This window comes from Crinia signifera, chromosome 1 (assembly GCF_055691185.1).
Source record: "Crinia signifera chromosome 1, ASM5569118v1, whole genome shotgun sequence".
Classification (NCBI taxonomy): Eukaryota; Metazoa; Chordata; class Amphibia; order Anura; family Myobatrachidae; genus Crinia; species Crinia signifera.
Genome location: NC_139217.1, coordinates 72,193,209 through 72,213,012, shown reverse-complemented (window position 1 = coordinate 72,213,012; position 19,804 = coordinate 72,193,209). Strand labels below are relative to the sequence as shown.

The 19,804-nt window shown below is 38.2% G+C and overlaps 1 protein-coding gene across 6 annotated transcripts in view; it reads right to left on the bottom strand.

Moving 5' to 3' along the window:
- Window positions 1–19,804, bottom strand: part of LCORL (ligand dependent nuclear receptor corepressor like) — a 107,186-nt gene that overhangs the window by 18,836 nt on the left and 68,546 nt on the right. For 3 of the 6 annotated variants that reach the window (XM_083161421.1, XM_083161422.1, XM_083161466.1), the window contains exon 6: window positions 17,246–17,327. In XM_083161421.1, coding sequence (XP_083017547.1) covers window positions 17,246–17,327 — 82 coding nt within the window. Of the gene's footprint in view, window positions 1–12,561; window positions 15,888–17,245; window positions 17,328–19,804 lie in introns of those variants that run through there. The other 3 variants (XM_083161507.1, XM_083161546.1, XM_083161592.1) reach the window with 2 other exon arrangements.

The following is a 19,804-nucleotide window of genomic DNA, read 5'->3' as shown; positions in this document are numbered from 1 at the left end:
AACAGTAGGTACAGTCTGGTCAGACCTCTGAGCTTGAGCCCTACTATGCACAGACTCACACGAGGGGCACAAATCCCCCTGATCCATCTGTACAAATGTTAATTTACACTACATAATCAGCAGAAAATTAACATGGCAGGCATCTTTTCCCTATGAGCAGCAGTAGAACACTTTTAGGTGTTAAAAAAGACAGTGCACAATATCAGGCATTGTGAAGAATAAAGTACATAGTACTTAGCTGACTGTTCTGCTGCAATAGATCCTCAGTGATCACCAGGGAAGACGCTGCCCAGGAGAGACTTTCACTCAGTTCAGCCATGTAATCCAAATTTCAGCTCCTCAGTGTGGAGAGAAAATGGCACCAGAGTGTAGTAAGAGACCCAGTCTCTGCTTCAGCGAGGAGGGAAACCTGCTTCTGTCAGCCTCTGCTGCACTCTCAGTGTGTGTGAACTTCCTGTAGAAGTAACACACTGGAAAACCTGTACTAACTAGTGAATTAATAAAATAAAAAAACACCTAGCTACTCTCACAAAATGGCTGAAGACAGCAGCCAGTTCAGCACAGCACCCACTCCTGTGGGCACCTAAAATGAATTGAAGCATCATGGGATGCAGAAGGGAGGAGCATGCTCTCAAAGAAGTCAGCATAGGTGCCTTGGCTCCTGTGGACCCTCCTATATCCCAATGTTGAGCTGTGTCACCAGGATGGACGAAAGAGAAAAAGTGTTATGTGAAAAGAACCCATTAAGAATGATCTATAGAAAGATATGTCGTAAACCTTTTACTGAAGTATACTAAAGTGATCCAAGGTTTAAACACGGAAATTATAACAGAATACACACGGATGTACACCTGCCTAAACACAGAAATTGCATTTTAAAATGTATTACGTGAAAGATTATGCTTATGAAAACATTTTGTAATCCTGTTCTATTGGCCAGATTCAGAGATGGATGCAGTTCACGCTGTACGAAAATATGCAAAATCAGCAGGTATACATAGAGGCCTCCTGCACACTTGACTCATCCGCCTCTGCTACCGAACACCGGCATCAGATCACTTGTGGGAACACAGGCCATCTTCGTGACCCTCAGGTTAAAAAGGATGACCAAGCTATTTATGTTGCTGTGGCCAAGAAATCTGCATCCATAAGATGCAGACCCTGGCCTCATTGCTCACAGAATTTTGGGGGAAACATGCCCCAATTTTTGGGAATACTGGCCAACTCAGGCCACCTCATTCCCAAAAACCAGCAACCTGTCAGTGAGGCACTATGTATGAGGACGTAGGACCCATCCTGCTCATGCGAAGAACAGGTCCAGCACAAGGGCCCACCATCAAAGATGTATGTAAACCTTCAGGTAGTTGATTTACAAATTATGTAATCTGTGCTTTAGTGGGGATATCTTTACTTAAATCAATAAAGAAAATTAATAATTTACCATATGGACTGGATAAGTATAAATAAAACAATTTACTATGACAAATAACAGTAAACAGAAGTAGCAAACATGTAGAAATGAAATAAAATACCACTTTTAGATCATGCCATTTTGAATTCTACAATGCAGTGCGCACATGAGAAGCCAGAGAGACAGTAAGTTGTGACCAGAGCCACCACTTCTGTAATGCTGGCAGCTGTGTCTATGCCACATCATTACCATAGGGAAGACTAGATGGACTAAGAGGTTTTTTCTTTAAAAAAAATAAAAAAAAAAACAATTTTATACAAAGGGAGCACCATGACTTGCCTAACTCCTGGGGGATGTGGGTGTAGTGGAGGTGAGCACAGAGGGGAAGGGTCTTCGAATGAGAGAGAGAAGAAAAGATACTGGGGAGAGAAAGAAAATGTGTGCGGTCTGACCCATCAACCAAGCTCCAAAAACTGTTTATGGTCATAGCATGTCAGTTCAACTGTGTGTCTGCCATTTTTAGTTAATAAAGGAGTCAAAACAATTCTGTTTGCAATACAACAGTAATCTTACGTCAACTTCTCGATTTTTCTAAAAAAATTGTGATCTCTATAGTCCTTTTAACCTACTATTTCTAATATTTGAAAAAATTAGTGTTTTTGCCATTACATAAAATGTAAGGCAGATGAAATAGTTTGACTTTTTGGATTGGGAAAGGAAAATTTACCTTAGGGTTCCCAATTTCATGATGATTCCTTGATCAAATACCCATGATACTTCAAATAAACTGGATAAAGAAGCTGCGATTAGTTAATAAGTTTAAACATTTAAAAATCAGTATTGAGGCCAAACAACTATATGATATGGTATGCACCGAAAAAGCACAATTTACATATGATACCCAGCATAATAAATTCTTCAGAAAAGGTAATAAAGCAGGCAAATTGCTAGCCAATCTGATTAGACCATACCCACCCTCCCCATTTATCAATCAAATGGGGACAACAGACAATAACAAAACAACTAATACTACTCAAATCTCAGAAACCATTTTTACATTATTACAAATCTTTATATACTTCAGTAAGAGACGACCCCACGATAGGGATGGATTTCCCCAAAAAAGCTAAATTACCCACTTTAACAGAGGAAGAAAGGAAATCCTTAACTGAACCAACTACTGATAAAGAAATATTTTCAATATTAAAATCATTAAAAAAAGGGAAATCCCCCAGACCCGATGGACTGGGGGCAGATTATAATAATATACTAGCCCCACAAATAGTCCCTCATTTAACAACATTGTTTAATTCCTTATTAACAGGCCACACTTCACCTCCTGGGTTTAATGAGGCCAGAATAATTGTATTCCCCAAATCTAAAAAAGACCCCTCGCTAGTACAATCATATCGCCCAATATTGTTATTAAATCAGGACATGAAAAAAATATTTACAAAGCTAATAGCGAATCGCCTTCAATATGTGTTACAACGCACTTTACACCCTGCCCAAAATGGCTTCGTGAAAGGCAGAACATCGGTACACAACATACGAATGCTAATTGCTGCGATTCATCACTCTCAGAATACAAAACTTCGTAATGCTTTGGTGGTAAGCTGTGATGCGGATAAGGCATTCAAACGGGTATCGTGGACTCATATCCAACGAACATTGCAAATACAACATTTTGGATCTCAGTTTATAGAAGTATTTCGTATGTTGTATACTCGACCAATGGCGTATCTAACGATAAATGGTCTTAACTCCCCAAGCCTTCAACTATACAGAGGCACATGACAAGGGTGTCCTCTGTCACCATTACTCTTTAATATCGCATTAGATTCCCTAATTCGTACATGTGAGCTAGAAACATCTTGGGAAGGAATTAAGATAGGGGCTCATAATATCAAGATATCAGCATTTGCAGATGATTTGCTATTATTCAAAGAACCAAAACCCTTTTTTCCTAAGCTTATGAATATTTTTCAAACATTTCATCGATATCTGGTTTCTTAATTAATCAGAAAAAATCAGAAGCACTAGCTATAGGCCCAGACGCTATGAATAAATGGGACCAGCGATTACCCTTTATTTGGGCGAAAGATTGCCTGCGCTATCTAGGTCTGCGCATCCCACAAAAAATAACAGATATGTATAATTATAACATTACACATGGCATTGAACAAATGTTAAAAGACTTTATGAGGTGGCAGTATTTGCCCCTTTCATATTTGGGAAGATGCCATTTATATAAAATGGTATCATTCCTACGCCTTCTATACATACTGCAGATGATGCCTTTTCTTGTTGCTAAACGCGACATCCATATTATAAATCAGGCGTTAACAAAATTTATATGGGCAAACAAACGCCCGAGAATTTCACTATTCAAACTACAACAACCAACAACATTGGGAGGGGTGAACTTACCATCTGCAGAGGACTACGCAATGGCAGCTAATTATAGATATGCACTAGATTGGGTAAGAATTACAAATAATTATGTAAACTTAGACTTAGAACAATCTATGATATCACAAACTGATTTAAGTACTATGTTACACATTTCACCTAATTCTCTAAATACGGAAGTAAAAAATAATCCACTACTGTACAATACATATTTGGCATGGCAAACCCTGAGGAAATGAAGAGGACTACATATACAAATATCTGGGTTTAGGTCATTACTAGGTAACCCAGAGTTTCCGGCTGTAGAAAATAATGCCATTATCCACAGCTAGCATCGTCAAGGCTTATGCTATGTATATCAGTTTATGGATAAAAATAATCTAAACATTTTAACTTTAGACCAATTGAAAAAAAAATATCCAAATATGGTTTTCCCATACTTTATTTACTTTCAAACACAAAGCTATATACAAAGCATATTGCCTCATTTAAGCGTAATAGATAATAAATTTGCATTGGACAGACTGATACGAACCAAACAGGACTGTGTATACTCTACATCACTAATTTACGACCTAACTAGGAAAAAAATAGACCTTAAGTCTTAACAAAAGTTAAGACAGGCTTTGCCAAATGGCAAGACACCATTGAGAACACAAACCTACAAATGATTATGGAGTAATGGAATAATAAACTAAAAAAACAATTAGTATCGTCATCATATGCCGAAATGCAAGATACCTAGGAAGATTTACGATTTGCTTTTTTGTGGAATGTTTGCTACCTGAGCCTATAAATCAAGGCATCATGGATTACCATGACTTGGTTTATTCACAACATGTAAAATAGACATAATACGGATATATAATATATACTTTAAATTTTGCACATGGTACTTAAATATTTTAATATATGAAATTGTATATAACACAAGAATGATATACATGTTTGTATAATATGTAAAATTTAAACGTATATGTAATATGTATTTTAATTTTATATACCAATAAAATAAATAAAAAAATCAGTATTGAATAAACTAATGGTCAGACAGTCAATATTTTTGGCAGGAATAGTTGTTTTTAACATCCTCTTAAATAAAAATGTTTTGTAAAAATTGAGAGATAAGTGTTGGGTGATTTGTGGCTTTTTGGAGCTTGGTCCCAAAGCCAGATAGTGGTAGCAGCTTTATGCCTATGGAGACCGCTTCAAAAAAAAACGTGTCCCTCTCTGGAAACCAGGATTTACTCCTCTTGTCTGTAGATGCCGAGAAGGCCTTCAACAGGTTGAACTGGAACTACTGTACATGCGCGAGTTACTCACTCGCTTTGGTTTTAAAGACCACACTCTAACTTCCATTTTCGCATTATATAGCTCCCCTACGCCCGGGTGTTCAGCAATGGATTCTTATCTAATAAGTTTGCTATCACGAACAGCACCAGACAGGGATGCCCCCTATCACCTCTGTTTTTGTCCTTTCAATTGAACCCCTTGCCACCGCTATCCGTAACCATATAAAATGTCCCTGGTTTGAAAATTGGCCCTTCTTTCCATAAACTTAGTCTCTTGGGGGATGATGTCCTGCTGTTTGTGACCAACCCCACTGCCACGCTCCCTTCCTCCATTCTACTTTAGATGCATACAGTGCAGTCTCCTACTATAAACTCAACACCACAAAAACAGATGCCCTCCCTATTAATCTCTCGCCTTCCCTAGCTCATCTACGCACAACATACCAATATAATGGGCAAAAGGAACCTATCAAATATTTAGGCGTATTCATTCCTGCTCATTCTTCTGATGTTTTTTCTGCGAACCTCACCCCACTCCTTGCAACTCTAACCACCATATCCAAACCTTGGCTAGCATACGATGTCTCGTGGCTGGGCCATATGGCTGCGTTTAAGATGTCCCTTCTCCCTACTGTACTTGTTCCGCACGATGCCATACAATTTTCCAAAAAAATATCTACAACTGTGCACCTTCATTTTAACTAAACACATCTTGTCTTCTAAGCTCCCACTCTAGCTAGGTCCAGAATGGTACTCCCGAGAGCTCTAGGTGGGTTGAATCGACATGACCTATATCGGTATCAGGAGGCCTGCCTTTTAGCCTCCCTTAAATACTACACTGGGTCAGAAGCACAGATGGGGTGGGTGGACATTGAACAAGCCTCGGGCCCCTCTTTCCCTCTTAAAGACTTGCTATGGATCCCTAAGCCCTTCAGACCAAGCCATATTGCTCTGCTCCCATCTACGCAAGCATCCCAGAGAGTCTGGGACAAATTGTCCGCCACCATGCCCTCACCAGCATGCACCATGTCCAACATACAAATCAGCACTGTAGCAAGGCTAATCCCTAAACTAAATTTGCATAGGTGGAAAACTCATGGTATTTCTCTCCTTAGCGACATCCTAGATGGAAACTTCCTCCTCCTACTTTCCCTTCATTACAACAAAAATCCTCCATCCCTTCCTCAGAACACCTGCACTGTCTTCAAGTTGCACATTGGTGGAAGTCGCTTCCCCCTACCCACATTTCTCCGGACACTCAGAAACTCCTCACCCGGCCCTTCCTATCTAAATCCAAATGTGACATATCTTTTTTGTAAGTCAGGTGCCCAAAAGAAATGGGAGCTAGATTTAGGTATAACTCTCACCCCTGCCCAGTGGCAAAATATTTTCTTATCCTCTTACACCATGTCCAGGTGCCTCAATCACACTGAAATGCATATTAAATTGATAAATAGATTATACCGCACTCCAGACCATACATTTTGGCCCTCATGTTGAAGACTATGCGGCAGTGTGGGCCACATCTTCCATATATTCTGATCCTGCCCCACGATACTACAGTATTGATCAATACAGTACTCAAGATGAAGGTTGCACCGGATTCTGCTGTAGTGTTGCTTCATTTTATCCCCCTACTATTCCCTTTGAAAGCAGATATGTACTAGGCCATATTTTCATTGCTGCTTGTGCCAACCCGGCCCAACAGTGGAAGCAACCTACCCCTTCCGACGTTAAAGTTATTCTTAAAACAAATACCACTTCCTCATGGAAACTGAATTCATTCCATATTCTTATACTTCAAATTCCCCTTTTGTGCGTTGGCTCCCATGGTGCACACGTGACAGGGCGAAGGTGCCCAATATTTCCCAAATACTTCTCATTCCGACCCACTCCAGTTTCGCATGAATGAAACCTCTACCGCCTAATCGTTGGAAGTTCTAATACCCATAACATTTTCATTTCAGAAAGGTTTCACATCCCACTATTTATCCTCATTTCTCATGTTACGCTATTGGGCCCCTCAGTGTCCACACTTTGTTATTAGTGGAATGTGATTGTTATTATACACTTTACTGATGTTCCTGTGAGCTTATACTAATATTAGTATTATGTTATATGCCAGTTTCTGGATGTACCCTATCCCCACCCCACTTTTCTCACCAATGTTTATTTTTTTTTTTTTTTTTACTTCTGTACCCCATATAAAATTGTTTCTCTAATAAAAATGTATTGATGTAAAAAAAAAAAAATATATATGTGTTTTATGGAATGTATGTACACTATGCACATGCACAGTATCAGTAACTGTGGAGGACTACTTTGAAATTCTGAAAACTTTTTTTGCCCGAATGTTCTACGCAGGGACAACTGTTCCCTTAAGAGTTTGAGTGCCACGGTTCAAGACCAGACTGGATTTGTGACAATACCAATTGTAGCCATAGTAATTACCGTATTCAATACAAGGGGCACTAATAATTACATTGGAATGAGTCACACTATTTCGCATTCTATTACTAAAGAGTAAAATTAAAATAAATGCCCAGGTACTCAGAGGCAATTCAGTAAAGGGCTGGCACTATCTGTGCATGTAGGGGAATGATTTGTTTTTCTTTTTTTAACCAATCCCCAATGCGGAGTAAAAGGTCCCAATACCAAATTTTACCCCTTCTTATGTGCAGCAGCCGCGAAGTTCCTGCGGCGAATAGACAGTCAGTGTCGGGGGTCCCTCCGGCGCATGGGAACTAGAACTAATTTCTTCGTGGCTGTGGGGGGAGGTACAGCAGCGGCGGCGGCGCACATCATCCCCTCTGGCTCCGACCTCAGTCTGACAGGTACCCCACCTCCCCTCAGCAGCTGCAGACACCCCCTCCTCCCAGCACCTGGGGACAGCGGCGGGGCACATAATCCCCTCTGGCTCCGACCTCAGTCTGACAGGTACACCCCCCCTCCTCCTGCAGCACCTGGAGACAGCTTCCCCAGCGCTGCATGCTGTGGACCCGCAGCGGGACCATTTACACGGGTCCTATCCGGGTTCTACCCAGGTCAGGACCTGGGTAGAGGATCCGTGTAAAGGGACACGGATATACCCCATTTACACCGCCGATGATCCGGGTCTGACCCGCTGCTGACCCAGACTTATTCGGCGGTGTAAAAGGGGTATAAGTCTAAAGGGAGAGGAGAGGGGAGGGGGTGTCCAGTAAACTCCCCTGCATGTGGCTGAAAGAAGCAGGAGAGTTAGGACAAAACAAAAAAGTTTGAACTCCTCAACTAGAGCACTGCAGCACCTCTCCTGCAGGCGAATAGGACATGCCCCCTTTCGCCTTACTGGTGTTTTAACGCCAGGAGGTGTTCCACCCTCAATTCACCCTGAATACACTAAATGGTGAAAGGTTGAAACACAATCCGCCTGTCTAGCTGATGTAAAAGCTAGAACAGGCGGAATTGGATGTCAAAACTACGGACCCTGAATGTGCCCCAATGTGAACATTGAGGACTCCCCACTAAAGAATGTTAGATAAGAAAAAAAAAAAAAATGTAAAAGGTGGCAGAAATATATAAGGGACTAGTAATCAAGATTAGAAACACTCAAATAGATAAAATCAAACAAGAGTGGGAGCTGGATCTGGGGGAAATTAGTAATCAAGAATGAAAACGAGCATTGGCTTCACCAACAAGGGCCACGGAGTCCATTAGGTTCCAACAGATCCGGCTACACATTCTACATAGAGTATATGTTACACCTAAAAAAAATAAAATAAAAAAAATAGATCAAAATAAGGATAATGTATGTCCAAAATGTAAGAAGACACGAGGAACGTTCCTCCATATGATATGGCAATGCGAGGTGGTTAAAGTATTTTGGAATCAGACAGACCTTATATTAAGAGAGCTAGGTATGCCAGAAAGGAATTATAATGCAAAGTTATGTCTGTTGGGTATAATGGGTGACCCCAAGGATGGGGATATAAATAATCAGCTGTTAGAAAATTAACTGCTATGGCCAAAGTTATAAAATCGCAAGAAAATGGTTGGCACAGGAATGACCAGAGTTGGGACAGTGGAAAAAAATTAGTTAATGATTCACTAGAACACAAAACACACATGTATATTAGAAAAATAAATATTATAAGTAGATTTGAGAAAAGATGGGCACGGTGGATGCAATCAGACCACTATAAAGTATAGATAATGTATATAGAATTGTGATAGATAAATAAACTTTGGTATAACACATAGATAGCTTAAGTCCCGATGCTAGAATATATGGACTCTTTAAGAGGGTAGAACAAACTGAGGTGCAAGAAATAGAGTTGGTAGAGCAGGAGGATTGGATCTGAAGTAATATATGCAACAGGGGTAAGGGAAAGGGTAAATGTTGTTTGGGTGTATATGATAAGGTATAGGATGATTTGTGTACTTAATGAATCGATGTAAGCATTGATTAATTGAGGTTAAAGTATGTCAATCTAGAAGCCATCTGATGAGTGGGTATTGGTATGTAATGAAATAGCTTGGTAATGCTTGTTGCTTTTTTTATAGGATTATGAAAATTAAATAAAGGAATATAGCATAAAAAAAAAAAATAATACATTCTTGCCTGCTTTTGAAAAATTAATTTCAGGGGGAGATTGCGAAAGAAACACCCATGGGCTCAGCTTTAAATAGACGTGGATTGCTACATCTGAAAGTTATGTGATAAAAAGGACTTGTATTCAATATTGTATTGTATTTTACATCATATGTAGCCATAGGTATCATTGGGGCAGATGTATTAAACCTGGTATAGTGATAAAGCATTCATAAAGTGGAAGCTGGAAAAAAAAAAAAAAAAAACGACATGAGTTGATTGGCTGGTGCTTGATCAGGCTTAATGCATCTACACCACTGTGCCTTATAACCAATATGGAGAAATTGTATTGATGATCCCAAATATGTATATATCAAATATCTTTGTTTTAGCAAGTCTGTAAAAGCTATATAATGGGTTTAATGTATCAGGGAGACTGCTAGGCTTTTCAGAGCATCTCCCTAACAAATTGTGGACAGTTTGAAAGTCTGATCAGCTGCAAGGGAGTATTTATAGCCATAGTCACCTCTGCAAATGACAGTATTCTATTCCGGGGCCAGCTTTATCCTCAAAATTAAAAGGTGGCTAGTAACATTAGGAGACATCTGTACTTTAGGACCTACATACTTTTGTTTCCTGTGCAGTTGGATAGGAGAATCATAGAATCAAATGAGTGTTCACTACAGACTGATCAATGGTCGCTCATAATCCCTTTCTTGTTCTTTTTTTCAACAGAATCAACATAATTATCAGTATTGCTGGGATGAGTGCTTCGGATGCCATCCTGCTAATTAAGTCAATTAGAAATGTGGCTACACTTAATCCCCAAGTTTGCACAACTATTTGTAGGAGTTACTTCTTGGCAGGTCTGGTCAACTCTGTGCTGTCCTCTGTGGTGGCTTGTTGGGACATCAGGCAAGTCATTTGGACAAGTGTGGGACTAGGTTTGTGAATGCCAGATTGCAATCCTCCAGGTCCACATCAGTGAGTGCCCAAGAATAAAAAAAGGACCACATAAACTTATGTGATTTGGGCAGATTTCACCCGATTTCGACAGATCATGCCTGAGAATCGAGTGAAATAGGCCAAAAGTCGCATGTGTTTGAAATCAGATCCGTGCGCATCAGATCGGAGGTGGGACCTGCTTGCACATTCACCCTCTGACTCAGACTCCCTCCCAGTGGCAGAAAATGGAGTTGTATGGCAAAAGAACCACATGCGATACTGCCGCCCGGGAAGGTCCCGGGCAGCTCAAAGGGAATCGGATGGTCATGCACTGCTGCGAGTTGTAGTGTATGGCCACCTTAAGTCTTACCAACAAATGTGAGGATGCTAGGTTGCTATGTTTATTTCTTTAGCTAAAGTTGGGTATCTGAGGCAGTTTTGTTCTCAAATATAGTACCAATTATCTCTATGGATTAAGAATAACTTTGTAAAACAACTGAAAAAGTACAATTGTACTTTATATATAAACACACAACAGTACAATAATACAGGGAGGTCAGTGCATAAAGAGCTTTCTGCGAAACCCCACATTAAAAGGCTATGTCACTGATCCCCTTGGAGCTATGTCCGAACATCCAGCCATAAGTTTCTCTCCCATATCACTGCAAGGAGTAAAAAGTAAATTACTTTTCAAAAAAGTATGCAAGAACTAGAGAGAAAAAAAAAAGTAGTGTCCATGGTGATAAATTAATAACCTAATTCTATATCAGCCCAGTAGGTGCCACCATGATCCCCTCACCTGTATTATCTCAACATAGAACACTGAGCTGATGGCTGAGAATTTTTTTTTACCCCAGTATGGTGTGAGCAAGGCAGATCACAGATTCCCCCACCCCACCCCAATGGATTGGGTACCTGCATATTAGGTTACTGTGCAAATTATTTATAGTCATTGTAATAGGCAAAACCAGTGGTTGTGGCTGTCAATCAAACTATGAACAAACATAAGTGAATACTGTCCCTCCCCATATAATTAAACCCAAGGATGACCTATAAAACACATTTAAATTTTATATTCTTTAAAAACAATTTCAATAAGAAACTTTTTATCCTAGGGGTTCCTTGAAAAATGTTTAAATACTCCTGGGTGCCGTGATTCAAAAAAAGTTTGGGAACCACTGGTATACAGTACACACATCCAAAAGAGATTGCAGCATGGCAGATCTTCTACAATAAAAGGCTAAAGGAAATTCAGGTGCCTGACTGAATAAATTAAGTATTGTTCTGTGCAAGTGAACACAGCCGCCAGTCCTGACATTACTGTGATGTTAAGATAACTAATCAGCATATACAGATGATGTCCTGATTATAGTTTAGCATAACTTGCATACAATTTTATATAAAAGACATGAGTCTGGACAGTTTGTAGTCAATATACCTATTTACCAGAACATGCATTTAAAAAAAACATTGCACTTTGGAAAATGGTCCATATGACATACAATTTAAATAAAAAAAAAAAAAAAAGACAATTAGAAAAAAAAGGGCAGAAATTTGTTATAAAAATGACTGCGGTTAGACCAATGTATTTAATGAGAGAGGCATTGTGCGGGGTTTCTTAAAAGCTGCAAAAACTGGGTCCGTTGTAATTGAAGATCATATTAATGGATTACGATTTCTTCAGTGGCATGAGATCTCCATGGCAATAAGCCTAGCTGTTTGACTGGTTCTTAATCAGAGATTAGGTTACACCATCTTGTGTTGAAAGAAATGTAAATCTGCTTTGATTTGTGATTTTTTCTCTCCAGTGGCATTATAAAGCATAAATACATAGTTATGCTTAAAAGTTACTGTACTTTCAGTGTATGTAAAAAAAATTATAGTATAGTTTAGAATTATAGATATAAGGATACATTAACCAAACCATGAAGTCAATACAATCAGATTTAGCTTTATAAACACAAAAAGAAAAACACTTTTACAGTACATTTACATCACATGACAGATACAGGAAATTCATTAGAAAATATTGTAATAAATAATTCATGAATCATAGTGCAATTGATTTATGCATAAATAGAATTCACTGCCTAAAATAAGTTTATATTAAACAAAAAAATAATAAATTGAAAAATCAAGGCAGCCACAAACTGTAGTTATACCAAATTACTGTGAAATGGAAGTGACAATGGAAATGTTCAAAGTTAAAAATGCAAAAAAAATAATAATAATAATATTACAAACTGGTAGATTTCTGTAAACAACTAATCATTTTCAGTAGTTAATATACAATGTTATATAAAATGGTCAGAAACAAGACAAAACAATTTAACCAATCAGTAGACTTAGAAACCAGAGGCACAGATTTGTTTTTTGTGTTTTTGTTTTCATTATAAAATATTTCAGAAACATTCAAATAATTTGAAGGGCTTACTTTTTGCCTTCAGTTCTTTTTGAAGTAGTCAGATCTAAATGAATTTTGTTTGTTTTACTGAAAGGCATTGATTAAATAATAAAATAAATAGCACTGTATGCAAAAGGACTGGAAATAGACAAACACATGAGTTGTGTATAATTTCAATATTGAAATCTAAAATAGACAAGAACATCCCTACAAAAAAATAGTAGTACAAAATGTAAGGATAGAAAAGTAGTGAAAGCTGTAAATAAGACTATCCCTGATGGCAAGAGTCATTTTATTTTCCAATTACAGTGAAAAGTTTCTTGCTTACCAAAGCGATGTATGTTTTAGATCAAAATGAGGTTGTATATTGCCTGAACTAAAGTAGTCATTAATTTACTATTAAAATACTTAAGTAAAAAAAAAAATAGGATATTGAATGCAAGAATAAACCGCTTTTCATGAGAAAAGAAACAGTGTAACAAAGGTCATAGAAGTTGGGTTTTTAAGCAAACAAAACCCATGCACGAAAAAAAACATCCAAAATGAAATTTAAGTGCATTTGTGCAAAGAAATGGCTGCTTAAAGTTCATTAAATTTATAATAGCAACTGCAATAAAAATTTGATGTATGAATATACTCTAACTTTCAGAGGTAAGAAAAACAGTGTAATTGCTTGGCAAACCACAGCAATGGAGTATTCTGTGAAGGGATAGTAAGAATTAGTAAGAAGTCTACTTCTTACTACAAACAATAGAAAAAGAACAAGGATTCTACATTGGGGAAGGAGGGGGGTTGTTATAAATTAAGTGTGGTACATTTTTTATTTTTTTTGAAACCCTGAAACAAATTACAAGTTTGGTTAATAGCAAACGTCAATAAACTGGTCTGTGAAAAATCTAAAATGCGGCAGCAGCAAATACATAAACAGTTACATTGGAGGTCCATCGATAGCAGGAGTGTGATAACCCTTGAAAAAATATATATCGAAAAAGGTAAAATCTACTAACCAGAACATTGAATCCAAGTCTTAAGCTCATCTTGTGCACACTAAGAACATGCTCTAACCTGCATTCCAGGATTCTTGTCATAGTGTAAAAGTTCATTTTTGAAAAAGTCTATAATAAATTATTTTCATAAAGTTAAATTTTTATGGTTTATAGTTCATTTAAAGTCACACTAAGACTTTCTACAACTGGAATGGGAGATTGTTTCATTAGGTTTTGTCCCATTGATAAATGCTGTCATTAAAATGGAATATTTTATTTTTACATTTTAATTCGTTCTATACACTTGAAATATTAAACATTTTATCAAACTTTTTTTGTAGTCTAAAAAACAAAACAGTATATGTGGATGCTTAGGAGTGCTGTTAATCTGGACTGAAGTAATACTGCATGCATCCGCGCATATCACTTCTCGTGATTTACAGTATCTGCGCCTGTAGGTGGCACAGTAAGACTTAAAAACCGTAAGTAGAAAACCCATGAGCTAGATTAGGACATATTCTACAACTGTCAAAGTTTGATATTGGAAGTTTTGACTTAAACATCGTAACTGTACTGAGGAGTGTTAATCATAGCTTTGTGATAACTATGAACCAAAAACCCTGAATTTCATCTATTTAAGCAATTCGTATGCTCAATATATAGTATCAGAATTAAGTGCGCAACAAAATAATTCTGTCCACAGTGAAAACCCTGAATAATCTATTTTAAAAAGGCATGTATGTGGTGAAGAACTGTATCTACAGAGCATGCTATGTCACACTCTGTCGCCTTGTACAGTAGAAGTGTGTAGTAATACACAAGCATTATAAATCCACAAATAATCTACAAAGACTTGCTACTGTTTCTGGAGTTACCAGTCCCTGAATTAACAACATTGTATATGTTAGAGTCTGCCAGACGAAGTTTTTTCTTCGGAGGGTTCTTCAGTGTTCCAGTTCGTTCTTTAACTTTGTATTCTAAAGTGCTGTGAGGTACGCCATAGATTCCTTGTGCTTTAGAAACACTCATTTTTCCACTCAATACCATTGCTATAGCTTCTTCCATAATTTCATGATTGTACTGTCTGTAGCGCCCACGTTTCTTCCTTGGCTGTTTGTCTTTCCGGTCGTCATCTGGGTTATCAGAAGAAATGTCGCCAGCCCCGTTCTTTGAATTAAGACACAAAGGAGAATGGTCCCCTTGAAAAACATAGGAATCAACATTTGAACGAGTTATACTTCCTGAACATTCAACTTTGCTTTGCTTAGGAAGTATGGTTTTTAGTTTTTGAAGAGATGAACTTTCTGTAACGGCAGAGTTTTTTGAAGCTTGATACACAACATCCAGAAGACCAGAGGAATCAGGCTGTGGTTTGGGCAAAGAGCTCACTCGTACCTGAGGAATTTTTAATTGTACAGTGGGAACTGAAGGTTCACAATGCAAAGCTTCTTTTTTTTCTTTGAACTGAGCAACCATTCTCTGCAGAGTTAACTGGTGGAGGTAACTGGAAGCTGTTGGGAGTTTCAGTTCCGTAGTTTCAAGTAGACTGAGTTTGTTTTTTTCTGTATGCTCCGCCTGGGCCCTTGCCCACAGGGCTACTTTTTGAAGAACAGCACACGTGTCTGCACTGTTCTTGTATAAATACCCATCATTACAATTTTGAGCTGTGTTTTTAAAATATGCAGGCTTGCCTGCCGATAAGGCTTTTAAGTGAAGTAGCAAAGTTTTCTGAGGTATGCCATAAAGTATGGCCGCTTTGTTAACATCCAATGTTCCCAACTGAATATCTTTCAATGCTTTAGAAAGCAAACCGTCTGCAAACTCAGGACTTCGATCCAGATAGTCCTCTGTGTCCTTCTGGAGTCTCCTGGATGAATGGAATGAAACGATGGTCAACGGATGTATGAGACGTGCACACAGGTATGGAAGGGGATGGTCCACTCCTTTATTAAACTCTTTGCTTAGGTAACATCACCGCTTCTGACAAAGTTTTTTATTCAAAAGGTGGAAGTTAGAAGTTATAGAAAACTTTATACTTCAGCTTGGACAATCTGTGAATCATACGATGGCTTCTATAGCAACCCAGTCAAAAACTGAAAATCATTTTGTAAATATTTGCTTATTTTTGGAACGATTTCGTTAATGCATGCTACTTCATCTGAAACAGTTGCTTGCAGAGCCAAACTGTTATTATTTTAACTTAAGCAATTAGTAAGCCCTTAAAATTTAACTTTTGTTAGTAGAAACGTGACGTTACCGCTAAACAAGTAATAAAAGAGTAAACCCCCTTGTAAAGATTTGCGCCAGCATACAAAAAACGGAATAAAAAAAAGCAGACAGCAGACAGACACAAAACAAGAAGATTTAAAATTTACATTAATAAACATGAATTTGATGGTTTAAAGATACTGTAGATAATGGATCTATAGATTTAGATTAAAACAGGAACTTGTGAACAATATCTGGTAATAACTTATATATTTAAATGGAAACATTGAATATTAAAAAGCAATAATATAATAGGCTAAATATGGTATTACAATGTTAAAAACACATAAATTAAGAAGTACTGAACTGTTGACCTATGCAGCTCATTACAAGTGGTCTAAAATATGCTCCCTATAACTAAATTATACATGAGCACTTTTTCAAATGTTAGAATAAAAGAACAAAAAAAATTGCAGTAACAGCCTCCAATGTTACTCAACAAGTCACGAGGTGCTCATTTGTCTTAATAGATCTTCCTGCATACTGTATGTTTTTAATTCGGGAATACATAGCCCCGAGCTATAAACTTTTTCTGTATTCAGAGCAGACTGCAAGTGAGTCCAATAAGTAAAAATATCTAACAATCATCACAAAATGCACTGCAAAGTGCTATTAACATAAAAAGCATTAATTTGCATTATGTAAGCATGAATGCATAATCTACAGGAAACTGGGGTGCGTACATATTTGAGAAAGAAAAAGAACGGAATTAATAGACTAACTAATATACCATAAAATGATTAAATAATGTCAGTTAATCATTTTATATTTACACGCCTTATAAAACCTGCCGGTCTGGACTAACCCTCTAAAAATTATCATTAGCAGTCAGAAACTATAGGAGCAGGAAGTATACTGTAAAAAACCACCTGTATTGTGAAAAATATTTCAAACTCAACGTATATTTTACCAACCACTAATCTTTATGGAATTTTAATCAACTGATCCATAACTTACCCGATTTTGGAATTTTTTATTTTGGAATTCCCTTCTAGTCCATTACTTTTACTTTTTACAGAAAGATCCAAAATTTCATCATCTACAAGACAAACAGATAAAATAATAAAGTAAAGCAAATCTTCCTTAGTCCTGAAAATACCATCGATTTTTTAAATATAATGGTCATAAAAAGCATGTAAATAAATGCAAACAAGGGAAAAAATTATAGGAATGTGTCAGACTCAATCTGTTTATGAACAAAGAGTGACTTTAAAGTATTTATAAAATAATACCTGGATTCTATCACATTTAGAATAAAAGGTTCTATGTACTAAGGGGGATATTCAATCCCCACCGCTATTTCCGACGGGGGAAATAGTGGCGGGTGCCTATTCAATGCTGTCTTTCCTGACAGCATTGAAGAGGAAGATTGACAGAACGGGCCAGTTTTGCAGAGAATGGCCGTGGATTGACAATCCACGGCCGTTTATGCCGACACGTCCACTTTTCGCAGGGGGGGCAAACTGCAAATGGGCCAGGGTCACGGTGGTCGGCTAGTACAGACAGTCATGACCCAGGATTGAATACACCGCCTTAGCCTTGTAGAGATAAAGTGTACAAAGATAAAAGTACCAGCCAGTTTATAACTGTCATGTTATAACTGCAGTGTTTGATAAATGACTGTTTGGAGCTGGCTTATTTCAGCCCACTTTATGGCTCTCCAAGGCTTATTACATAAACCCCTAAGTTTACAATTTGTTCTAAAGTGGAATATTTAATGTTCTATTTCCACTACACAGTTTCGATGTCTTGTAAACACAAGGTAACCATTGACTGTTGGATTGGCTAATTTATATTTAACGTAAACACTGCAGTACAGTAGATTTTGGCCAGATTCTGTAAAGCAAAAAAGTAATTTTGAGTGTGCAACGAAACATATTTCAATGGAAAGGGAGATAATGCATTTATACTGTTTCTGTGCAGGGTAAATACTGGAGACAGTATTGCAATTTAGATTTAATTTTGAACAAACCCCACCCATATCCCTCTATACATGTGACACCAGCCCCAGCTGTAATGCACATGGTTCTGCACAGTTGTGTGCCTTTTTGCTTTGCCAACAAAGCTGAAACAGTATCTTAAACCACTAACACAAACATAATAGGAAAACAGATCACTTTGCGCAATCCCCCCCCCCCCTACGGAATGATAAATTATCTTTCCTCTTCATTCCTTCACATCAGTATTTACATTGGGTAGTTTCACTTCTCAGAGATGAGATATTAAATTAATTAATTTAAAAAGTTCTAAAAAATATATTTTTTCATCCTGTAATGATGTTTTGTATGAACCTCAGATTGTGAGCTCTATATCTGTAATTTTAGGTGAGGGGGGGGGGGGGACTATGTTGGTATTTAAATATTGTATTTGGAAGTATTCATTTGTGCTGCTGTCCTTGAAGACGGGGGAAACCCAGAAGCTGTTGGAGAAGAAAGGCAATTTTTAAAGCCTGAGTGAGTGCCGCATGGAAACACTAATATATTATTTACACACACATTTTTTGAAATAAACAAAAAAAAACCTGGTTTCCAATTTCAATCATACATTCCAAAGGTTTGGTAGAGTTTATTTTACTGGTACTTGTTTCCTAGCACGGCCACAACGATCATGATCGTGGGCATCGTGAGGAAAAATCGGGGGCATCGCAAGCACTAAAAAATCGGGTGCGATGGTCGCGACGCCCGCGATTTCCCCATAGGGAACAATGTTAAATGGGTCAATTTACCCAAATCATCATAGGGAACAATGTTAAATGGGCCATAAACCCCCCAAAACACCCCTGAACAGTGAAATGTCCCCCCAAAAGTATTTTACGCCACCCCACGATCAACGCGAACCCGAAGCGTGGCGATACGCGTCCTCTGACCTTTTCATACCCCCACTATCCACTAGGGCGTGGCGTTGAGAACCGAAGCGTGGCGAGCGCATGCGTTTACCTGTGAAGGTATCCGCGTACGCTCGCCACACTATTCTATTCTCAACTCCACGCCGACGTGGATAATGGGGGTATGAAAAGGTCAGAGGACGCGTACCGCCGCCGCTCGCCACGCTTCGGGTTCGCGTTGATCGTGGGGTGGCGTAAAGTACTTTTGGGGGGACATTTCACTGTTCTGGGGTGTTTTTGGGCCTTTCTGGCCCATTTACCATTGTTCCCTATGATGATTTGGTGAAATTGAGGTATTTAACATTGTTCCCTATGAGAAATCGGGGGCATCGCGGGTACATTGAGCCATTTAACATTGTTTCCTATGGGGAAATCGTGGGCATCGCGTCTGGACCATTTAAGGCTTTTTTAGCCGCATACGACGCGACCGACGCGATTTTTACTATTTTCAATGCATTTCAATGGGAAAATCGGGGGCATCGCGTCGGTCGCGTCGTATACCACTAAAAATGACACACGATGCCCGCGATTGTGGCCGTGCTAGGAAACAAGTACCATTTTATTTTTTTTTGTGGTACAAGGGCCTTTTTCTTGATTGTCATGCTGTAAATGGAGTACAAAATTAACATAGC